Source organism: Pleuronectes platessa, chromosome 8 (genome assembly GCF_947347685.1).
Source record: "Pleuronectes platessa chromosome 8, fPlePla1.1, whole genome shotgun sequence".
In the NCBI taxonomy this organism is placed as follows: domain Eukaryota; kingdom Metazoa; phylum Chordata; class Actinopteri; order Pleuronectiformes; family Pleuronectidae; genus Pleuronectes; species Pleuronectes platessa.
In genome coordinates, this window is record NC_070633.1 from 18,256,125 (window position 1) to 18,275,567 (window position 19,443).

General features: G+C 40.1%; 3 protein-coding genes across 4 annotated transcripts; all 3 read right to left on the reverse strand.

Moving 5' to 3' along the window:
• Positions 1-4,498: 4,498 nt before the first annotated feature.
• LOC128446287 (protocadherin beta-14) lies at positions 4,499-12,439 on the reverse strand. Of its 2 annotated transcripts, XM_053429298.1 has the most exons (3): positions 9,541-12,439; positions 7,612-7,647; positions 4,499-6,338 (listed from the first exon to the last, which is right to left on the reverse strand). In XM_053429298.1, exons 1-2 carry the CDS (start codon positions 12,115-12,117, stop codon positions 7,636-7,638), a joined length of 2,589 nt encoding a protein of 862 aa, XP_053285273.1. In that variant the 5' UTR covers positions 12,118-12,439; the 3' UTR covers positions 4,499-6,338; positions 7,612-7,635. The 2 variants fall into 2 exon arrangements, with proteins under 2 accessions (XP_053285273.1, XP_053285272.1); XM_053429297.1 differs by lacking the exon at positions 7,612-7,647.
• Positions 12,440-12,489: 50 nt separating this feature from the next.
• Positions 12,490-15,458, reverse strand: LOC128446289 (protocadherin alpha-C2-like). Its single transcript, XM_053429300.1, has one exon. The coding sequence runs from the start codon at positions 15,327-15,329 to the stop codon at positions 12,900-12,902; it is 2,430 nt and encodes an 809-aa protein (XP_053285275.1). The 5' UTR covers positions 15,330-15,458; the 3' UTR covers positions 12,490-12,899.
• A 1,158-nt stretch (positions 15,459-16,616) lies between these two features.
• Positions 16,617-19,407, reverse strand: LOC128446288 (protocadherin alpha-C2). The gene has a single exon (XM_053429299.1). The coding sequence runs from the start codon at positions 19,221-19,223 to the stop codon at positions 16,782-16,784; it is 2,442 nt and encodes an 813-aa protein (XP_053285274.1). The 5' UTR covers positions 19,224-19,407; the 3' UTR covers positions 16,617-16,781.
• Positions 19,408-19,443: the final 36 nt, after the last annotated feature.

Below are 19,443 nucleotides of genomic sequence, written 5' to 3' on the forward strand. Positions count from 1 at the left end.
AGTGTAACAGCACCACCCACTGTCACTGCTGCGATGCTGCTAGTCTAGCACGTGAGATTATTATGACAGGTAATTATCACAATATATCTTAATATTTGAACATTTAGGTGTGTATTGAAATCTGCCTCTTACCAGCCGATACTGAAAAGTAATAATAATATCAATATCTTAAACCTGAGGGAAGGGTTTATCTTTCCAAAAAGTCTATAAGTGATAAGTTATTAAAAATTGTATTCCATTGTTTTATGATGTCTGCTCCCCACTTAAAGATATTTGCCATGTCCAACAGTGCTCCTAAAATTGTTAATATTTATGTTTAATATAATATGTAAAATAATGATGTAAATGTTTGTTATATTTTTGATATATATATATATATTGATATATTTTGATTCTTTTACCCGCAGTAAGAAAAAATATGTGGGTCTCTAGGAAGTGATGCAGTTTGGCAATAATTATGAAAAGTTACATCCAAACGCAAATACATATGTATTCATTAATAATTCACCAAATTGTTTTTATATATATATATGGTTACATATATTGTCCATGTGTGTTGAATTTGGTGCTTTCTCTGGACAAGTGTCATTGTTTAGTGACTCCAGCTGACAGGCTGTGCTACGAGCAAAAGACTGTGCGATTGAGGTAATGATCAGCAGTAGTGAGTCATTAAGTTAACGTGTGTCAACTGAATCCACACACTTGATGTAGCTTTACCTCTTTATTATGTTGGTGCTGAATAACCTGCTGCCATTCATAATCTATCTGCTTGGACTCTATGCGGTCTGTTCAGCACACTCCCACAACCTTACTCCCTATTGCAGAGGCGAACAGTGACATCTCCTGGATAACACCTGCAAGTGCTGCTCACATGAGCCCATTCATATTGCAGCTCTGCAATGGTCACACGTCGTTGTGCCTTGTTTGCCTCGCAGCAGCCTTTCCGCATTGCAGCAGTGAAAGTGAACACCCAGATGAAAACCATGACAGAAAAAATTACATGATGACTCTAATACCGGCAGCCAGGAAACAAGCTGACCCACATTACGACCCAGAGTGTGCGCACCCCTCCCACCTGCTTTTGCCACGTATTGAATCTGGATGTAGGACAAATGTATACTGCGCGTGCGCGTGCACGTGCGCTGCCGCATTCCGCATCACCTCCGCCTAATTTCTGGCTCTCCAGCAATGATACCAACATGTTTAACAATCAAACCACCTTTTTTCTTCTTTTTTTTTTACTTATCAGCCCTTATTAAGCTTATTAAGCGTTCATATTTAGCAGGGGAGGCTCATATGATGTCTGCAGGCTGCGGGTACTGCACTGTGTAGTGGAGGAGGGGGGTCCAGGGGTGTGGCTGGCTCCACAGCACACTGTGCTCCAGCGGAAAGACATCACGTCACCATGGCAACGCAGCTCCATTAGGCAGGTCACTGTCCATGGTGCTGAAATCGAGCACACACCCAGAGAGGAAGGAAGCAGAGGGGGGAGGGATGCTGCAGACAAAGAAAGTCAGCCGTATCGACACAGTCTGAATGCTTTAATTCTGTAAATACATCATACACGTGTTACCCTTTGTCTTTATATCCCTTCCCAATATTTTATTTACAACAGAATATTTGTATTTCTCAGACAAAAGAATTGCTAACAATAGTATAGTATTCATCAGCCTTACAAAAGAGATGTTTTGCAAGAGAGATCTGAAAAATACACTAACAAATGAAATACAGCATTACAGCATGTGTTGGGCAACTACTGCCAGCTGGTGGTTGCTGCAGTGTTTGGCTCCACAGTGTTGTGTGTGTCAGACCAGCACTGCAGACAACAGGCAGTGTGACCGAGTTGGGTGATGAGGAGAAAGGAAATTTAAAAATGTTTTCCGTACAAACATTATATTGTCAAAACCAGACACCATAACAAAGCTTTAAGTCTAGATTTGGGACACCACACATTCAGACAGCAATAACTCAATTTAAAAATATGCTGCTAGAATGTGGTGATAAAGTGGATATTGAATTAAAATGATTAATTATGTGGTGCTGAATTTCAATCTCTCCTGCACATGCACACATGACCTCATCTCTCTGGGGAGATGAGGTCATGCATGCACACACACAAAGAGGCAGACAGAGGAGCAGACACACTCATTAGAATCACTGTTTGTAAAGCAGTGTTTACACGATCACGCTGTTTATTGAACAAAACCAAACCTAATGATGAGCTTTGAATTATATTCTATTCAAATGCATCTTCATAGTTTAACTATACACCACACATGTTTTTTTAGTTGCGTCATAATGTGCTGATTGATCACAAATGACAACCCAGAGGGGACATGTGGCTGGAGCCGGAAACCACTGCCATCATGACAGAGCACTTTCTCAAATGCCAGCCTTTGGAATTGTCCCTCTTGTTTTAACTTACACGTGCTGTTCTTGAACAACTTGAATAGGAATCATTCTTAGATTAGAAGAAAAAACATTTGTGAATACAATTAATTGGCTTTAAAAGGAATGAAGCACTGGGCATTGTTGTGATCTGAAACCTTCCTCACTCAGTCGAGAACTGGAGATTTGTCAATATGAAAAAAGGAATAAGTAATTAACTAAAAGTGCCCTTCAAAACCAAAGTATCTTAAAAATCTTAGAAGTTCAAATGACTTAGTCTTGCTGAACAAGGACACATATGACGACATTTTTATTGTTGAAGGCAGGCTGAGTTGTGTTAGCAGCGTTGGAGCTTTTCAAGAAGGCAGGGTTAGGGTTAGGGTTCTCTCCACTATTACTATTCTCACTGGTTTACGTGCATGAAAATCAGAAAATGAAATTCAGAATAATAAAAAATGAATATGTTTTGAAAGTAGTAATAATGTGAAGGTTCAGTATCGACACAGCATTGTCCATGTACCTCCCCCTGTGTAGTGACTGGTATTCAGAAAAGGGCAGTTTTGTTCAATGTTGAATGACATGCACATGAGCTATGTGATGCCATGGTAACAGATTTAATTTTGTAGTGAGAGCTCATTGTTTTCAAAGAATGGGGCCCATTGGTTCTATTTAAGCAGATGTGCCAATCTGTGGAGTGAGATGAGCTATAAATTTAAAATGCATTTTTAATACACAGTATATCATCACATTACACTTTGTACTGTTAATTATGTATTTTAACATGACTCCGTATGTCCACCCTCAGTATTTTGTAGCAGGAAAGCATTGTTGCAGAGTTAAACTGTTTTCCCACCACTCCATTAAGTGTATTGTTTGCAACGGTACTGAAATGGATGGTACCGTGGGTACAATCAAATATAAATTGTAAGGATGTAAAATTGTGTTTTCAGAAACAGAGAAACCATATTAATTTAAGCCTATTGACAATTTGGCTGTAAGACATTATATAAGAAAAATAATAATCATTCTTTATTACTCCTGCCTTGCAGATATTTAGTGTTCTGTTATATATTCATATTTGTCTTTTTTGTCTTTATCTTGTAGAACTTATATATAACAAACAATTTTCACTTGAATCAATACTCACATTCCAGAGGGAGGAGTCCAGAGCGACAGCGACAACGATCTCTAAAAGGGAACGTTGGCTTTTCTTTGAAACTTGTTTTTTCGTCACCATCTCAGTTTCAGATAGAACAAGGAAGTTAAAAATAGAAACCACACATCTGAGAATCCTACAGATTTTAAATCATCTTGGCTCTTCTCCTGTTGTTTTTAATATGCTATATAAATACATGACTTGACTTGACATCTTTTGGAAAACAATTAAAAAAGGGTGTGTTTTAGACTCCACTATCATTATGTACAAGTCAATGAAAAATATTGGCCTTGGAAAAAAATTATGAGCTGTAAACATTCCTATCACCTTTTCTGTAGTTTGTTTTTAAAATAAAAGCACTAGCCAATTCGTCCAACAAATAAACCTCAACACGCACTCTCAACAACTTCTCCTTTAGTGTCATAAACCAGGTGTTGTATGAGGGATAATTTGGTGTTTATTCAGTTTTATTTTTCTAACTCTTTTTAGATTTATGGTCCAGAAAAAAGGAAAACTGGATTCAGTGAATATCTGGGATTACTATGCTATGTGAACCTTAATTTGCCACCATGACTTATTGTTTATAAATTGAAAATACAAGCTTGTAGAAATGATGTTCCTTAATCAATCACTCTGTAATATGGATGATCATTTAGTTCCTGAATCAATAGGCATACAGCACTTCAAATACATTAAATACACGCAGACAGGAACATCATACTGTTCCAAAGCAGAAGTGCCTCTTGTTTGTTTAAGAAGTTACAGACATTATGATATATCATGAAGTTAAACTTACGTTTTTTGACTTAATAGCAAGGTTGGGGCAGAAAACGTGATAAAGTGTCAACATGAATATAGTTTCAGGATTAAAACTGCCCTCATATTAATGCAGCTGTCATATATCTTATAATACACCATTTGATGTAAAACATAGAGAGATTCAGAAGACCATCGTTAACTTTGCATTTTCTATGTAGGTTTCTGTATTTATTAGATCGTACAGCCCAGACCATAGCATACAATAAGCTCACATTTTACAAGTCACTACATATTGCACCATGAACGCACCACTGTACAAATGCAGACACTGTATGTTTCCTGTAACACTATACAACTTTATACAAGTACTGCAATGTGAGCTGTGCTAAAGAGTTTGACTACTGTTGTTTTGCTTTCACACACAAGTTGGTCTGTAAATCGGATGGCACATGTTGCACTGATTTTGTTTGAGTACTGCGTTGGTATTAATGTGAAAAGGCAGATGTATAGATACAGATATATGATTTGTGATATATCCCTATACATGTTTTGCATATGCAGATACACAAGGAAGTTAGTCGTACACATGAGCACAGCTTTCATTGAATGGCATCAATAATGACTAAGTTGTTTAAGTATTAAATCGTCATGTTCAGTTCTGAGTTTTCAACCTAATACACAAACTCAGAAGAAGTAAAAATCAAGGAACATCCAGACTTTGGCTTTGACTAATTAAAATGTTTGTTATCTGTACACAGTACTAACACTGAGACATTAATCAATCCATGTTCAAAGACTCACTGTCTTCATTTTAAATCACCTACAGTCATATTTTCCAGTAATGTCTGAGTGGACTAAACATCCAAGCACACTGTATACTTATGTTTAAGCTGAGAGCACACTGTACTTTCTAAACCCATAAAAATGTCCCACCACTGACAGCTATCCTCCTCTGGTCAGAATGAGATTACAGGTGTGTTGGCCGTCTCTGAAAACCTTAGCACTTTGTAGAAAGAAGGTTTAACACTCTTGTACTTCATATCATGGTCCCATAAACTGTGGTCCTCGATCTTGTTTAGAAAAAGACTAAACAGATGATGTCTAACTCTAGACAATGGATTGCTCAATATCATAAAATACGTAAAACTATAAAAGTACTTTGTTCATTCCATGCAAAAACAAGTGACAGGCAGATATAACACATAATGGCTAAAAGCCTCACTCTTGTCTATTAGATGTACTGGTAAACTTAATTTATAAATTTGTTAGCACTCAATCATATATGTAAACCTATAGTTCACATATAAAGCCCAAAGTCAAGTACAAAACAAAAAAAACTGCTAAATGCTACCACATTTATAAAATACTGAATCCCTTAAGTTTCACACTTTAAAATATTAGGTTGGTGCTCTTCTCACGCTTAGTTAATTGTGCTGTTTCGCTTCTTTGTTAACTTACACATACATATACAATACATCAATGCTGTTATGGAGCAAGACATAGCACAGAGGTAAGGAATGTACTATTAACATGTGTTTCTTTTTTAGAGAGGGAAAACAGTCTCTTGAAGGCATGTCAACATTCCCGTGTCCACTCGTATGGTCCTTGTTGTGGCTTCTTTGAATATCCACTGGCGCAATTTCAAATGTACAGTCTCCTTTGCAAATTTCTCCTCTTGAAAATGTTTGTGATGTGTGATTGAAGCCGTGCAATCTGCAGTCTCATGCATATTGAATAGACAGGGAGACGTTATTGATTGGCTTTCTATGTGCTTACAGAAAGAGAGGGGGAGGGTCGCGTCGTTGATTATTCACCACAGTCTGTCCGGTGTTGAAGCATGACACCTGCACAGGGCGAGGAGCAGGAGCAGGGACTGGACCGAGCAGGATGGAGATGGCTGTGCGAGGGTCGGGGGGGGAGGGGGGGTTTCCTCTTTTCCTCGTGTGATGTCGTCATGTCAGCATAGATTGTGGGATGCAGTCGGAGGTGTGTGTCCTTACGTGGAGCTTTGGCTGCCGCTGCTGCTGGTGGAGCCCTGCCGACAAGACAAGAGAATTAGATCAATCTGAGGGAGAAGCCCGGCGGTAACAACCCTGCGACCAGCCAAACTGATACATTTCATGCAGCCGACGTCCGCCACTCAAGACAGGGGCTTCAGGCAGAGGACAAAAGTGGGGGACAGGGTCGGGACGATCCTGGAACATGTAGTGGTGAGGCAGTGAGTCTATCAATGAAAACCATGCTCCAGTATTAGGTGGAGGAGAGTGGTTGCTAGGTAACTGGGTGACTGGTTTCACTTTGCGCCACTCCTGCACAAAGAATTGGGTCATGACTCACACTACACAACAGATAGAAATTCAAAAGCGCCGATCTGTGAAGTCAGTAACACTCAGACAATTTGCCTGTTTGACGAACCCGATCATTCAAAAACAGCACAGTCACATTCAAACATTGACAAGAGGGTGATGAGTGATTAGGGGCTTGAACAAAGATGCATCCTTGTATGCAGAAACATCCTTTTGATACATAGTGGTTCAATATTTTCTCTATTGATAACAAAAGCCTGATTGTTAAAATAGCAAAGGCAAAACTATTTAATTATAGGGATGGATTATTTTTATAACTGTAATCATTGATTATGTTATATTACGGAGCAGCATGCTGATGTTTAAATTATTAGTACTGGATGAACCTAAAAGAAAGGTGTGTGTTGATTTGTATCTCTTTGTGTACGTATATGCTTTTGGCCTTCGTGCCTTTTCTCTTTGCCAGTGAAAGTGGAGAGATAGAGGAAATGAAGGGGAGAGAGGAGGGGAAAGACATGCAGGAAATCTTCCTGCCGGCAAGGCGTCAAAGAGAATATGTAAATGTGTTGTATGTGCCCTAAGCATTTAGCCGTCAAATCGCCCCAGCAATATTGTTATGTCTGTACCTATGTGACTGTCATGGTGTAACGTCTCTGTCCCCTGAGATCCATGAAGGTCATTGAGGCTGGATTTTAGTAATGTGTCAAATAGCAGAACATTAGGGAAGGGATGTGATCCTGAAATAGTGTCAGAAGTAATAATCATAATTGGTTGCTAGCCTACGCAGACACATTTTAGTGCGGTTTAAGGATGATAATGAAATGTGAGTAACAGGGACTGAAATGTGGCGATTCAGCAAACTGCATGTGAGCCTTGCAAATAAAACCTCCCTCTCCAAAACAAGTTAGACAAGACAAAAGGATAAACCAACATCCACTCAAAACAAACACAGAATCATTCATTAAAGGGCACCCGGGGCGGGGGAGTGAGACTCCTGCATACCTCCAACTGCAGAATGGACTTCCCTCATTTAGGGTACTTTAGAGTGGGAAGAAAAAAACAAAATTGTCAGATCAATGCAAGCACAGACAATGATTACGAGTGTATGTATGACCACAGAGTCGGTGTCGTGGCACAAGAGTTAAATGTTTGACATACATGTAGATCACAGATTTAACATTATCAGCAAATGATAATGCATATTGTGACAGTTACTCATATAACTGGGTTAAACAGATTTACTTTAAGTTATATACTTGTTCCTGCAGCATACTTACCATCATTCATAAATAGAGAGATAGAAAGATAGATAGATAGATAGATGGATAGATAGATAGATAGATAGATAGATTACTTTATTCATCATAGCAGCAGGTATATTTGAATACAATAAAATACAATACAATAGAATAAAATAAAAAATATTGAGGTAGAAAGAATAAAAAAACAGGAACACAAGATAAATAGGTAGATAAGGTGCAGTGGCAAGATGATGGTAATAGTAGTACTGATGATATGATGGTAATGTTATTGCTAGACAGTATATACAAATAGTACAGTATATATAGTATATAATATAACATAATATATATATATGATAGTAATTCTACCAGTATAATAGCAGTATATAGTAATAATGGCAGCAACAGTATACATAATAATAGTAAATATAATAATCATATGTACACATGTATAAATATTATATACAAAGAACATACAAAGAGTATGATATGATATATAGTAGAGGTATAAATATAAGTATTTGACTATACAATAGATAATATAATATATATATACTATGAGTGTAAGAATATATAGAGAGATAGAGAGATAGAGAGATAAAGATATATGATAGATAGATAGATAGATAGATAGATAGATAGATAGATAGATAGATAGATAAGAACAAATAAAAGATAGATGATAGATGGATATATATATGGTAGATATATGGAAATATGGATAGATGACTCTCCAATCCTGTGAAACTGAGAGGAGACGTGCACCACAGAAGAAGCAGAGCACATGTCTGCAGGAATGCACCAAACCTGTTGTTGCATTGCTTAGTTCAGAGGGAAAAAGTGTTTAGTCCATTAGGTTATATATGCAAAGTACTTGAAAAACCACTCATGCATAAAATAATTGGACAGATTATTAAGCATTACACAAGAGTCTACACGCGCAGACCAAAATAAACCAGGGTCTCTGTGTATCAAATATTTGTTCCATGTTAGGCTGTGAATATAATCCAATGTTTCCACCCAAACAAGGCCACGAACAAAAATCATATGAAAATGTCTCAACTATTTTCAATGAAAAAGCAGTTTCAGCTTTGCCCGATAAAACAACAGCAAAACTGCAAATACAGTTTTACAATATTTTATTAGAGAAAAAGCGAAACTTCGAACTTCCAATATTATTTATTTTGATTACAAGCATGTTATTTTGCTTGTTATCATTTACTTTCTATTTAAAAAGGATATAAATTAAAGTCCTGTTTTAATTTTAAGAAAAACTTCTTTCGCTGTTTATATATAAAGGGAGTTGAAAGTACTTTTAATCGATTTTTTTTTTTTTTTAACCTACTGTACAAAGACACTGATTGAGAGATGTGAAAATATTATTATGGCAGTTGATGAGTTCACACACAAACATTGTACAGGTAAGTGTCACAGGAAAAACAATGCCACAGATAACATCAATGAAGAAGTATGTGGCACACTGTGTACTGATTGATATTAATTTTGAGTTTTGCTGTTTTTATGTGGAAATAAGTTTCCTGTTGTATAATTATTATTCACTTTTTAACGGTTATCTTTTGCTTTAGAGGGGATTTCCTGAAAGACCCCGAAGTTTTAGAGTGAACTGCAATGACAAAATTCAAGTTAAGAATAAGTGTTTATTCAAGCTGCAGTGAGTGGTCATTTGTACCTGCAGAGTAGAAGCTGCTGAGCCGCTCGTGTCTGTGAGTCCTGTGCCTCTCGGTAAACTGGACACGATGTATCTGGAGCCCTTTGGCACAGGCTGTCTGACCACCATCTTTCCTTTCCTGGTCTCTGCCAGAAACAAACTGTACCAGTAGGCATCGTTGGAGACCAGAGTGGAATCTGCGATGGTGGAGTTCCTCTCACTGATCACACTGTTCCTGCAGGGAGGAGCTGCGTTGCTGGGCTTGGGTTTCTGACACTTGAGCACGATGGTGACCAATATGGTGATGAGCAGGAGAAACGACACGGAGCCCAGACCGATCACCAAATACAGGTTTAGGTCTGAGAAGATGTCGTACTCTAGAGGCACCTCAGTCATGTCAGAGTAGGCCTTAACGACAGTCTCCACCGTGGACAGCTTGATGGTGACTGTGGCAGAGAGAGCGGGCTCCCCGTTGTCCTTGGCCACAACAACCAGTCTCTGGTGGCGTGGATCTCTGTAACTGAACATCCTCATAGTCCGGATCTCTCCGTTGTACTGGTCCAGACTGAACAAGGTGGCGTCAGTCACCTGTAGAAACTGGTAGGTAATCCGAGAGTTGTGCACCGAGTCTGTGTCTAAAGCGATCACCTTGGAAACCAGGGAGCCTTTATCTGTGGATCTGGGGATCTTCTCCTCCACCACCGAGCCGTGAGCGCGCCACGGAGACACGATAACCGGAGCGTTGTCATTCTGGTCCACAATCACAATATGGACGGTCACGTTACTGCTGAGTGGAGGAGAACCAGAGTCTCTGGCCTCGATGTGGAAAAGAAACTCCTTCTCGATCTCATAGTCAAAAGTTTTCAGTGCGTAAAGATTACCGTTCTCTGGGTTGATGGAGAACAGCATTGACATGGAGGTGTTGGCTATCTCCTTCTCCAGGATGAAATAAACCAGATACTGGTTTTCATGGAGATCAGGGTCAAAGGCAGTGAGTGAACTGAGCAAGGCTCCAGGTGCATTATTCTCCATCACACGTATCGTGTAAAACGACTGAGGGAACTGTGGAACATTGTCATTAACATCCAGCAGCTCTAAAGTCATAGTTTCATTGTCAGATAAAGGAGGAGTACCTCTGTCTGTGACGGTGAAAGTGACGTCATATTCAGGAACCTTCTCACGGTCTAACGGCTCTGACACCACTAATTCATAATAGTTATCAGAGGATTCTCTCAGTTTGAAAGGCATATTATCTGGAATACGAAGATCCACCACTCCATTGTCACCAGAGTCTTTATCACTGACACTAACCACAGCGATCACTGTGTCTAATTCTATGTTTTCATTGACCTGACTCTGAAATGACTTAATAGATATTTCTGGATGATTATCATTCATATCTGTCACCTGTATCGTCAGCTTACACTGTCCAGTTAAGGAGTTTTGTCCTTTATCACTGGCAATAACTTCCATTTCATAAAGTTTAATATCTTCATAATTAATCATCTCTTTCACTCTGATTTCACCGTTTTCTGAATTCAGTTTAAACACATTTTGTGTTCTCTCTGATGTATACAGACTATATGAATAAACAATATCAGAGTTGGAGCCTTCATCTAAATCAGTGGCGTTTAGTTTGATCACTAGACTTCCAATCGGTGAGTTCTCCATCACGTGCACAACGTATCTGTCTTTGTCAAACGAAGGGGCGTTGTCATTCACATCGAGCACACGAACAATGACGCTGGCTGTACCTGTGCGCGTGGGAACTCCACCGTCCACAGCAGTGAGCATTAGATTATGAACAGCCTGCTTCTCTCTGTCTAAAGCTTTTTTAAGTATCAAATCAGCAAACTTCGTCCCATCTCTCCCCGTCTGAATTTCAATAGAGAAGTGTTCACTTGCGCTCAGGTGGTAATCCTTCACAGAATTCGTTCCAACATCTGGATCCGCAGCGTTATTCAGCGAGAACCTCTCTCCGATGGGGCTGGATTCAGAGATGTCCAGGTGCATCGTCCCTCGTCGGAAATGAGGAGCGTTATCATTAATGTCCGTGATTTCGACCTCAATATTAAACATTCGTATTGGATTTTCAATCGTAGCGTCTAATTTGAGAAAGCAAGACGTGGTTGTTTTCGATGGACATAACAACTCTCTGTCTATTCTTTCCAATATAAACAGCTCTCCAGTCTCTTTGTTGATGTCGAGATATTTTTTGTTTCCAACAGCGTCAACGCGCATTTTCCTTCTAGTCAGAGTCTTAACGTCCAGACCCAAATCCGTGGCTAAGTTAGCGACGACAGATCCTTCCTCCATTTCCTCGGGAACAGAATAGTGGCTGACGGCGGAGACTGTGGTGATGGCAGCGAGAAAAAGAAATGCGTAAACGTACCGTCTCCAGAACACGCGCTGTATATCGTGCGCCATCGTGCAGATTCCGTGTTTGCAGCTGTGAAATGTGCTGGAACGTGGACACGTCCTCCTCCTGCTGAAAGCAGAAACGAGCCTTGAAGGGAAAGATGTCTCTGTGCTGAGATGAGCAGGAGTGACGCGCAGTTGATGCCAGCACTGACTTCCGTTCCACCAATGAACTATCATGTGATCGATGACCTCACCAGGAAGTGTATTTTTGTGGAGAGCAGCGACGAAAATAGTTTTGTATGAGTATTTTCAACTTTTTCAACAATAAATGTATCGATAAAAAAGTCTGCGTACGTGTCAGTTTTGATCACATTTTAAGAAACTGAAAGTAAGTTATTTGGTGACGTGTTTTTCTCATTTTGGAACTTTTAATCCCGAAATGTGGAAGTGAATACACCAGAAAAATAAAGTATAGATTTCTGTTAATTTAATGTTTGTATTTTGTAATTTAAAAGCTGAAGGACTGAGATGTGTTTCTCTAGTTTCTATAGAGTGATTGTAAAGTAAATAACTGCATCCTATTTCCTTTGTGCTCCTTGGGTTTTACAAACGAGTGTCTGTTTTTGAAAAATATTTCCAAACATGATGAAATCCATCATCCAACTGTTTATAATGTAAAAAAATTTAAATCGTTACTTTTTAAAGCAATGGAGGCTGAGTGTACCTCGTTACTCATTCTGATACTTAATAATACTTCATGCTGAAATAGTAAAGAACATGTATTTAGGAAAGGGAAACTGTATATTATTTATGAACATGTTTGTAAACTTTCCTAAGTTTATATGAGGTGATCTGATTGACAGTTCATTAAAGCTATTTTGATCTATTTATGCATATTAACCAAAACAAACAAAAAAGGAGAGAGCAAATATTCTCAAGCACAACAAAGCCCCAACTGCTTCGAACACTTATGAGAGTACTTGACTAATAGTCCAAGAACAAAGTTAAGTTAAACTAATTTAAGTACATTTTTCCCATACCTGCAGAGTAGAAGCTGCTGAGCCGCTCGTGTCTGTGAGTCCTGTTCCTCTCGGTAAACTGGACACGATGTATCTGGAGCCCTTTGGCACAGGCTGTCTGACCACCATCTTTCCTTTCCTGGTTTCTGCCAGAAACAGACTGTACCAGTAGGCATCGTTGGAGACCAGAGTGGAATCTGCGATGGTGGAGTTCCTCTCACTGATCACACTGTTCCTGCAGGGAGGAGCCGCGTTGCTGGGCTTGGGTTTCTGACACTTGAGCACGATGGTGACCAATATTGTGATGAGCAGGAGAAACGACACGGAGCCCAGACCGATCACCAAATACAGGTTTAGGTCTGAGAAGATGTCGTACTCTAGAGGCACCTCAGTCATGTCAGAGTAGGCCTTAACGACAGTCTCCACCGTGGACAGCTTGATGGTGACTGTAGCAGAGAGAGCGGGCTCCCCGTTGTCCTTGGCCACAACAACCAGTCTCTGGTGGCGTGGATCTCTGTAACTGAACATCCTCATAGTCCGGATCTCTCCGTTGTACTGGTCCAGACTGAACAAGGTGGCGTCAGTCACCTGTAGAAACTGGTAGGTAATCCGAGAGTTGTGCACCGAGTCTGTGTCTAAAGCGATCACCTTGGAAACCAGAGAGCCTTTATCAGTGGATCTGGGGATCTTCTCCTCCACCACCGAGCCGTGCGCGCGCCACGGAGACACGATAACCGGAGCGTTGTCATTCTGGTCCACAATCACAATATGGACGGTCACGTTACTGCTGAGTGGAGGAGAACCAGAGTCTCTGGCCTCGATGTGGAAAAGAAACTCCTTCTCGATCTCATAGTCAAAAGTTTTCAGTGCGTAAAGATTACCGTTCTCTGGGTTGATGGAGAACAGCATGGACATGGAGGTGTTGGCTATCTCCTTCTCCAGGATGAAATAAACCAGATACTGGTTTTCATGGAGGTCAGGGTCAAAGGCAGTGAGTGAACTGAGCAAGGCCCCAGGTGCGTTATTCTCCATCACACGTATCGTGTAAAACGACTGAGGGAACTGTGGAACATTGTCATTAACATCCAGCAGCTCTAAAGTCATAGTTTCGTTGTCAGATAAAGGAGGAGAACCTCTGTCTGTGACGGTGAAAGTGACGTCATATTCAGGAACCTTCTCACGGTCTAACGGCTCTGACACCACTAATTCATAATAGTTATCAGAGGATTCTCTCAGTTTGAAAGGCATATTATCTGGAATACGAAGATCAACCACTCCATTGTCACCAGAGTCTTTATCACTGACACTAACCACAGCGATCACTGTGTCTAATTCTATGTTTTCATTGACCTGACTCTGAAATGATTTAATAGATATTTCTGGATGATTATCATTCATATCTGTCACCTGTATCGTCAGCTTACACTGTCCAGTTAAGGAGTTTTGTCCTTTATCACTGGCAATAACTTCCATTTCATAAAGTTTAATATCTTCATAATTAATCATCTCTTTCACTCTGATTTCACCGTTTTCTGAATTCAGTTTAAACACATTTTGTGTTCTCTCTGATGTGTACAGACTATATGAATAAACAATATCAGAGTTGGAGCCTTCATCTAAATCAGTGGCGTTTAGTTTGATCACTAGACTTCCAATCGGTGAGTTCTCCATCACGTGCACAACGTATCTGTCTTTGTCAAACGAAGGGGCGTTGTCATTCACATCGAGCACACGAACAATGACGCTGGCTGTACCTGTGCGCGTGGGAACTCCACCGTCCACAGCAGTCAGCATTAGATTATGAACAGCCTGCTTCTCTCTGTCTAAAGCTTTTTTAAGTATCAAATCAGCAAATTTCGTCCCATCTCTCCCCGTCTGAATTTCAATAGAGAAGTGTTCACTTGAGCTCAGGTGGTAATCCTTCACAGAATTCGTTCCAACATCTGGATCCGCAGCGTTATTCAGCGAGAACCTCTCTCCGATGGGGCTGGATTCAGAGATGTCCAAGTGCATCGTCCCACGTCGGAAATGAGGAGCGTTATCATTAATGTCCGTGATTTCGACCTCAATATTAAACATTCGTATTGGATTTTCAATCGTAGCGTCTAATTTAAGAAAGCAAGACTCGGCTGTCTTCAGTGCGCATAAAAACTCTCTGTCTATTCTCTCTAATATAAACAGCTCTCCGGTCTCTTTGTTGATGTCGAGATATTTTTTGTTTCCTATAGCGTCAACGCGCATTTTCCTTCTAGTCAGAGTCTTCACGTCCAGACCCAAATCCGTTGCTAAATTAGCGACGACAGATCCTTCCTCCATTTCTTCGGGAACAGAATAGTGGTTGACGGCGGAGACTGTGCTCATGATGACATAAAGAAAAAGGAATATAAAAACGTACGGTCTCCACGGACACAGACGAGTAGGATGAGCCATTGGTCCGTGTTTAAAGTCTGGAAATTTGATGTGCGGAGGAGCGAAGAATTATTCCTTTTTTAAGTCTCGAAAGGCAGTGAGTGTCGTCAGCGGACACGTTTCTTCATACTGGGATCTGCAGAGGTTCACGTGAAATATGTCTGCCTGTGTATTCTCCAATCACCGATCCCGAGAACGATGACTTCATCGTTTAGTGTGTCTTTGTGGAGAGCAGCGACATTAACTGTCCTTTATGGGGCTCTGCGCATAGTAAAAGATGAGTCGTGTATGAACTTTATAAAATCGGAGGAAATTATGTTATTAAATTTGATATTGTTTTTTCATCCTAGTCTTTGTGCGAACAATTACAAGTTATCTCATGCCATTGTTGTGTTGTTAATTGAATTTTGTAAATACTCTTTAAATGTATTACACTGAAATAGACATATAATATACGTAAAACCCTGTGAATACAGAAGAACACACCTCGCTTTTGTGTTTGACTTTACGTTCCGTTTTCTGTGTGTAAAAATAATTAAAGAGTGACAGAAGTGAATCCTCACTTGTATTCTTAACTTTTTTCTGTTTGCCTTTTTACTGATAGTCTCAAAAGTAAACTAAGCTTTATATTTGGCCTACAGTAGTCAATGCTAGAAGAACAGATTTATGAAACGTACAAATGATTCCAATATTCCAGCGATTTGTCTTAAGTTTAGTAAAGTGAAACAAAACTTTAACAATTATCATAACGTTTATATGATATGTTCTCATACTCTTTCATTACAATGAATAGAAAAAACGGTAAATATGTATCGTTATCCATTACCAAACCTTACATGAAATATTAATTTCATAGTTTCTAACTTAGGGAATACATTTAGTTGGGACTGAAAATGTATTTTAGTCGGCATCTTCAACATTAAAAGCACAAAACAACTACTGCTCTTTGCATGCATCACATTCATGCTTAAAACTCAAACATAAAACGAGCGTGTCCCTCCAAGAGAGTCTGTGCATAAAAACAATGTTCAACTGGTAAAATCCGAAGTGTCCCTGCATGATAAATAATTATATCGATCTTTACCTCGTTTTCAATTTAATATATTTGCCCTTCAGTTTGCCTAACTTCTCCTCCAACAATGATACATGACGAATAATTAATACTTAGATAACAAAAACACTAATTATTGGAAACTAAAGATAATGGGTCAACGTATTTGTAAGTTTCCATGTGATTGTGTTGGATTGTTAGTAAAACATTAATAAATGTAATAGCACTTAATATCATGCTGTTGGTGGAAATTATGGCATTTTGACTTATGATGCATATTTCATTTTTGAGGCAGTTTTAAGTCTTTATGCGTATTGAATCAAAATAAGTGAAAAGAAGAAGAAATATTTTCAAACACAGCACAACACTGTTGTGTTCAAAGAGAAGTGGACTGAGATTCACCGAATACAGTTAAGTGTAATTCACGTTAAGTACATGTTTCTCCATACCTGCAGAGTAGAAGCTGCTGAGCCGCTCGTGTCTGTGAGTCCTGTGCCTCTCGGTAAACTGGACACGATGTATCTGGAGCCCTTTGGCACAGGCTGTCTGACCACCATCTTTCCTTTCCGGGTCTCTGCCAGAAACAAACTGTACCAGTAGGCATCGTTGGAGACCAGAGTGGAATCTGCGATGGTGGAGTTCCTCTCACTGATCACACTGTTCCTGCAGGGAGGAGCCGCGTTGCTGGGCTTGGGTTTCTGACACTTGAGCACGATGGTGACCAATATGGTGATGAGCAGGAGAAACGACACGGAGCCCAGACCGATCACCAGATACAGGTTTAGGTCTGAGAAGATGTCGTACTCTAGAGGCACCTCAGTCATGTCAGAGTAGGCCTTAACGACAGTCTCCACCGTGGACAGCTTGATGGTGACTGTAGCAGAGAGAGCAGGCTCCCCGTTGTCCTTGGCCACAACAACAAGTCTCTGGTGGCGTGGATCTCTGTAACTGAACATCCTCATAGTCCGGATCTCTCCGTTGTACTGGTCCAGACTGAACAAGGTGGCGTCAGTCACCTGTAGAAACTGGTAGGTAATCCGAGAGTTGTGCACCGAGTCTGTGTCTAAAGCGATCACCTTGGAAACCAGGGAGCCTTTATCAGTGGATCTGGGGATCTTCTCCTCCACCACCGAGCCGTGCGCGCGCCACGGAGACACGATAACCGGAGCGTTGTCATTCTGGTCCACAATAACAATATGGACGGTCACGTTACTGCTGAGTGGAGGAGAACCAGAGTCTCTGGCTTCGATGTGGAAAAGAAACTCCTTCTCGATCTCATAGTCAAAAGTTTTCAGTGCGTAAAGATTACCGTTCTCTGGGTTGATGGAGAACAGCATGGACATGGAGGTGTTGGCTATCTCCTTCTCCAGGATGAAATAAACCAGATACTGGTTTTCATGGAGATCAGGGTCAAAGGCAGTGAGTGAGCTGAGCAAGGCCCCAGGTGCGTTATTCTCCATCACACGTATCGTATTAAACGACTGAGGGAACTGTGGAACATTGTCATTAACATCCAGCAGCTCTAAAGTCATTGTTTCATTGTCAGATAAAGGAGGAGAACCTCTGTCTGTGACGGTGAAAGTGACGTCATATTCAGGAACCTTCTCACGGTCTAACGGCTCTGACACCACTAATTCATAATAGTTATCAGAGGATTCTCTCAGTTTGAAAGGCATATTATCTGGAATACGAAGATCCACCACTCCATTGTCACCAGAGTCTTTATCACTGACACTAACCACAGCGATCACTGTGTCTAATTCTATGTTTTCATTGACTGGACTCTGAAATGATTTAATAGATATTTCTGGGTGGTTGTCATTCATGTCTTCAACCAGAATCTTTATGGTACATTGTCCTGATAAACTAGTGGCTCCGTGGTCGGTTGCTATAACTTCCATATCATAAATCCTGAAGTCCTCGTAGTTTAACATTCCCTTCACAGTAATTTCACCAGTGGAAGGATTCAGATTAAATGTTTCCTGCGTCTTTTCTGAAGTATATAAACTATATGAGTAAATTATGTCAGCGTTTGACCCCTCATCCAAATCCGTTGCATTCAGATGAATAACAAGACTTCCTATCGGGGAATTCTCCAGTATTTTTATATTATGAATCGCTTTATCAAAAGTCGGAGCGTTGTCGTTTGTGTCTAATACACGAACAATAACACTGGCAGTACCAGAACGAGCAGGTGTTCCTCCATCTACAGCTGTGAGTATTAAATTATGAACAGCCTGCTGCTCCCGGTCTAAAGTCTTTTTCAAGATTAATTCAGCAAATTTGGACCCATCTCTTCCGGTCTGAACTTCAATATTAAAATATTCACTTTCACTGAGATGGTAAGTTTTCACTGAGTTGCTCCCGACATCAGGATCAACTGCATTACTGAGAGAGAATCTCTCTCCTTTTGACGTTGACTCAGAAATGTCTAAGTGTATGACGTCTCTTCGAAATTTAGGGGCGTTGTCGTTTATATCCAGAATTTCTACTTCTATATTAAATATTCTTACTGGGCTTTCTAGTATTACTTCCAGTTTGAGATAACAAGATGCAGACGATTTGTAATTGCAGACATGTTCGCCATCAATCTTCTCCACAATGTACAGTTCCCCAGTCTCTTTGTTCACATCCAGATATTTCTTATTTGCGATGATATCCAGACGCATCTTCCTCTGATTCAGTGTTTTCACATCCAGGCCAAGATCAGTAGCGAGGTTTGCTACAACTGATCCTTCTTTCATTTCCTCGTTTATTGAATAATGAGTCACTGAAGTCGATATGTTACAAACGAGGGAAAAAATAACTAGAATCACGAGCAGCACGTACCTTCTGCAAGACTCCATTGTTACATCGGGTCGCATTGTTGTCCGTGTTCAGTTCAGTCTTAATGCGGATATCCGGGATTATTTGTTGCGATAAACATCGACCTCTATCATATTAATAAAGTTTTAATCCACACGATATTCCAGCAGTATTTGAAAAAACTAGGAGTGTGTTTTCCGAGCGGCGTTTCAACACCACGAAGCTGTCCGGCTGATTCACGATCTGCCGTAATGGCAGCGAGTCACTGTCATGACGTTC

What these genes read in the sequence shown, in the direction of transcription:
- LOC128446287 (XM_053429297.1), bottom strand. Translation starts at nt 12,117, where the DNA reads ATGATAGTTCATTGGTGGAACGGAAGTCAGTGCTGGCATCAACTGCGC. An exon ending in CAGCAGCTTCTACTCTGCAG is followed by an intron (nt 6,339 to 9,540) that starts GTACAAATGACC and finishes TCTTGTCGGCAG; the next exon opens with GGCTCCACCAGCAGCAGCGG.
- LOC128446289 (XM_053429300.1), bottom strand. Translation starts at nt 15,329, where the DNA reads ATGGCTCATCCTACTCGTCTGTGTCCGTGGAGACCGTACGTTTTTATA.
- LOC128446288 (XM_053429299.1), bottom strand. Translation starts at nt 19,223, where the DNA reads ATGCGACCCGATGTAACAATGGAGTCTTGCAGAAGGTACGTGCTGCTC.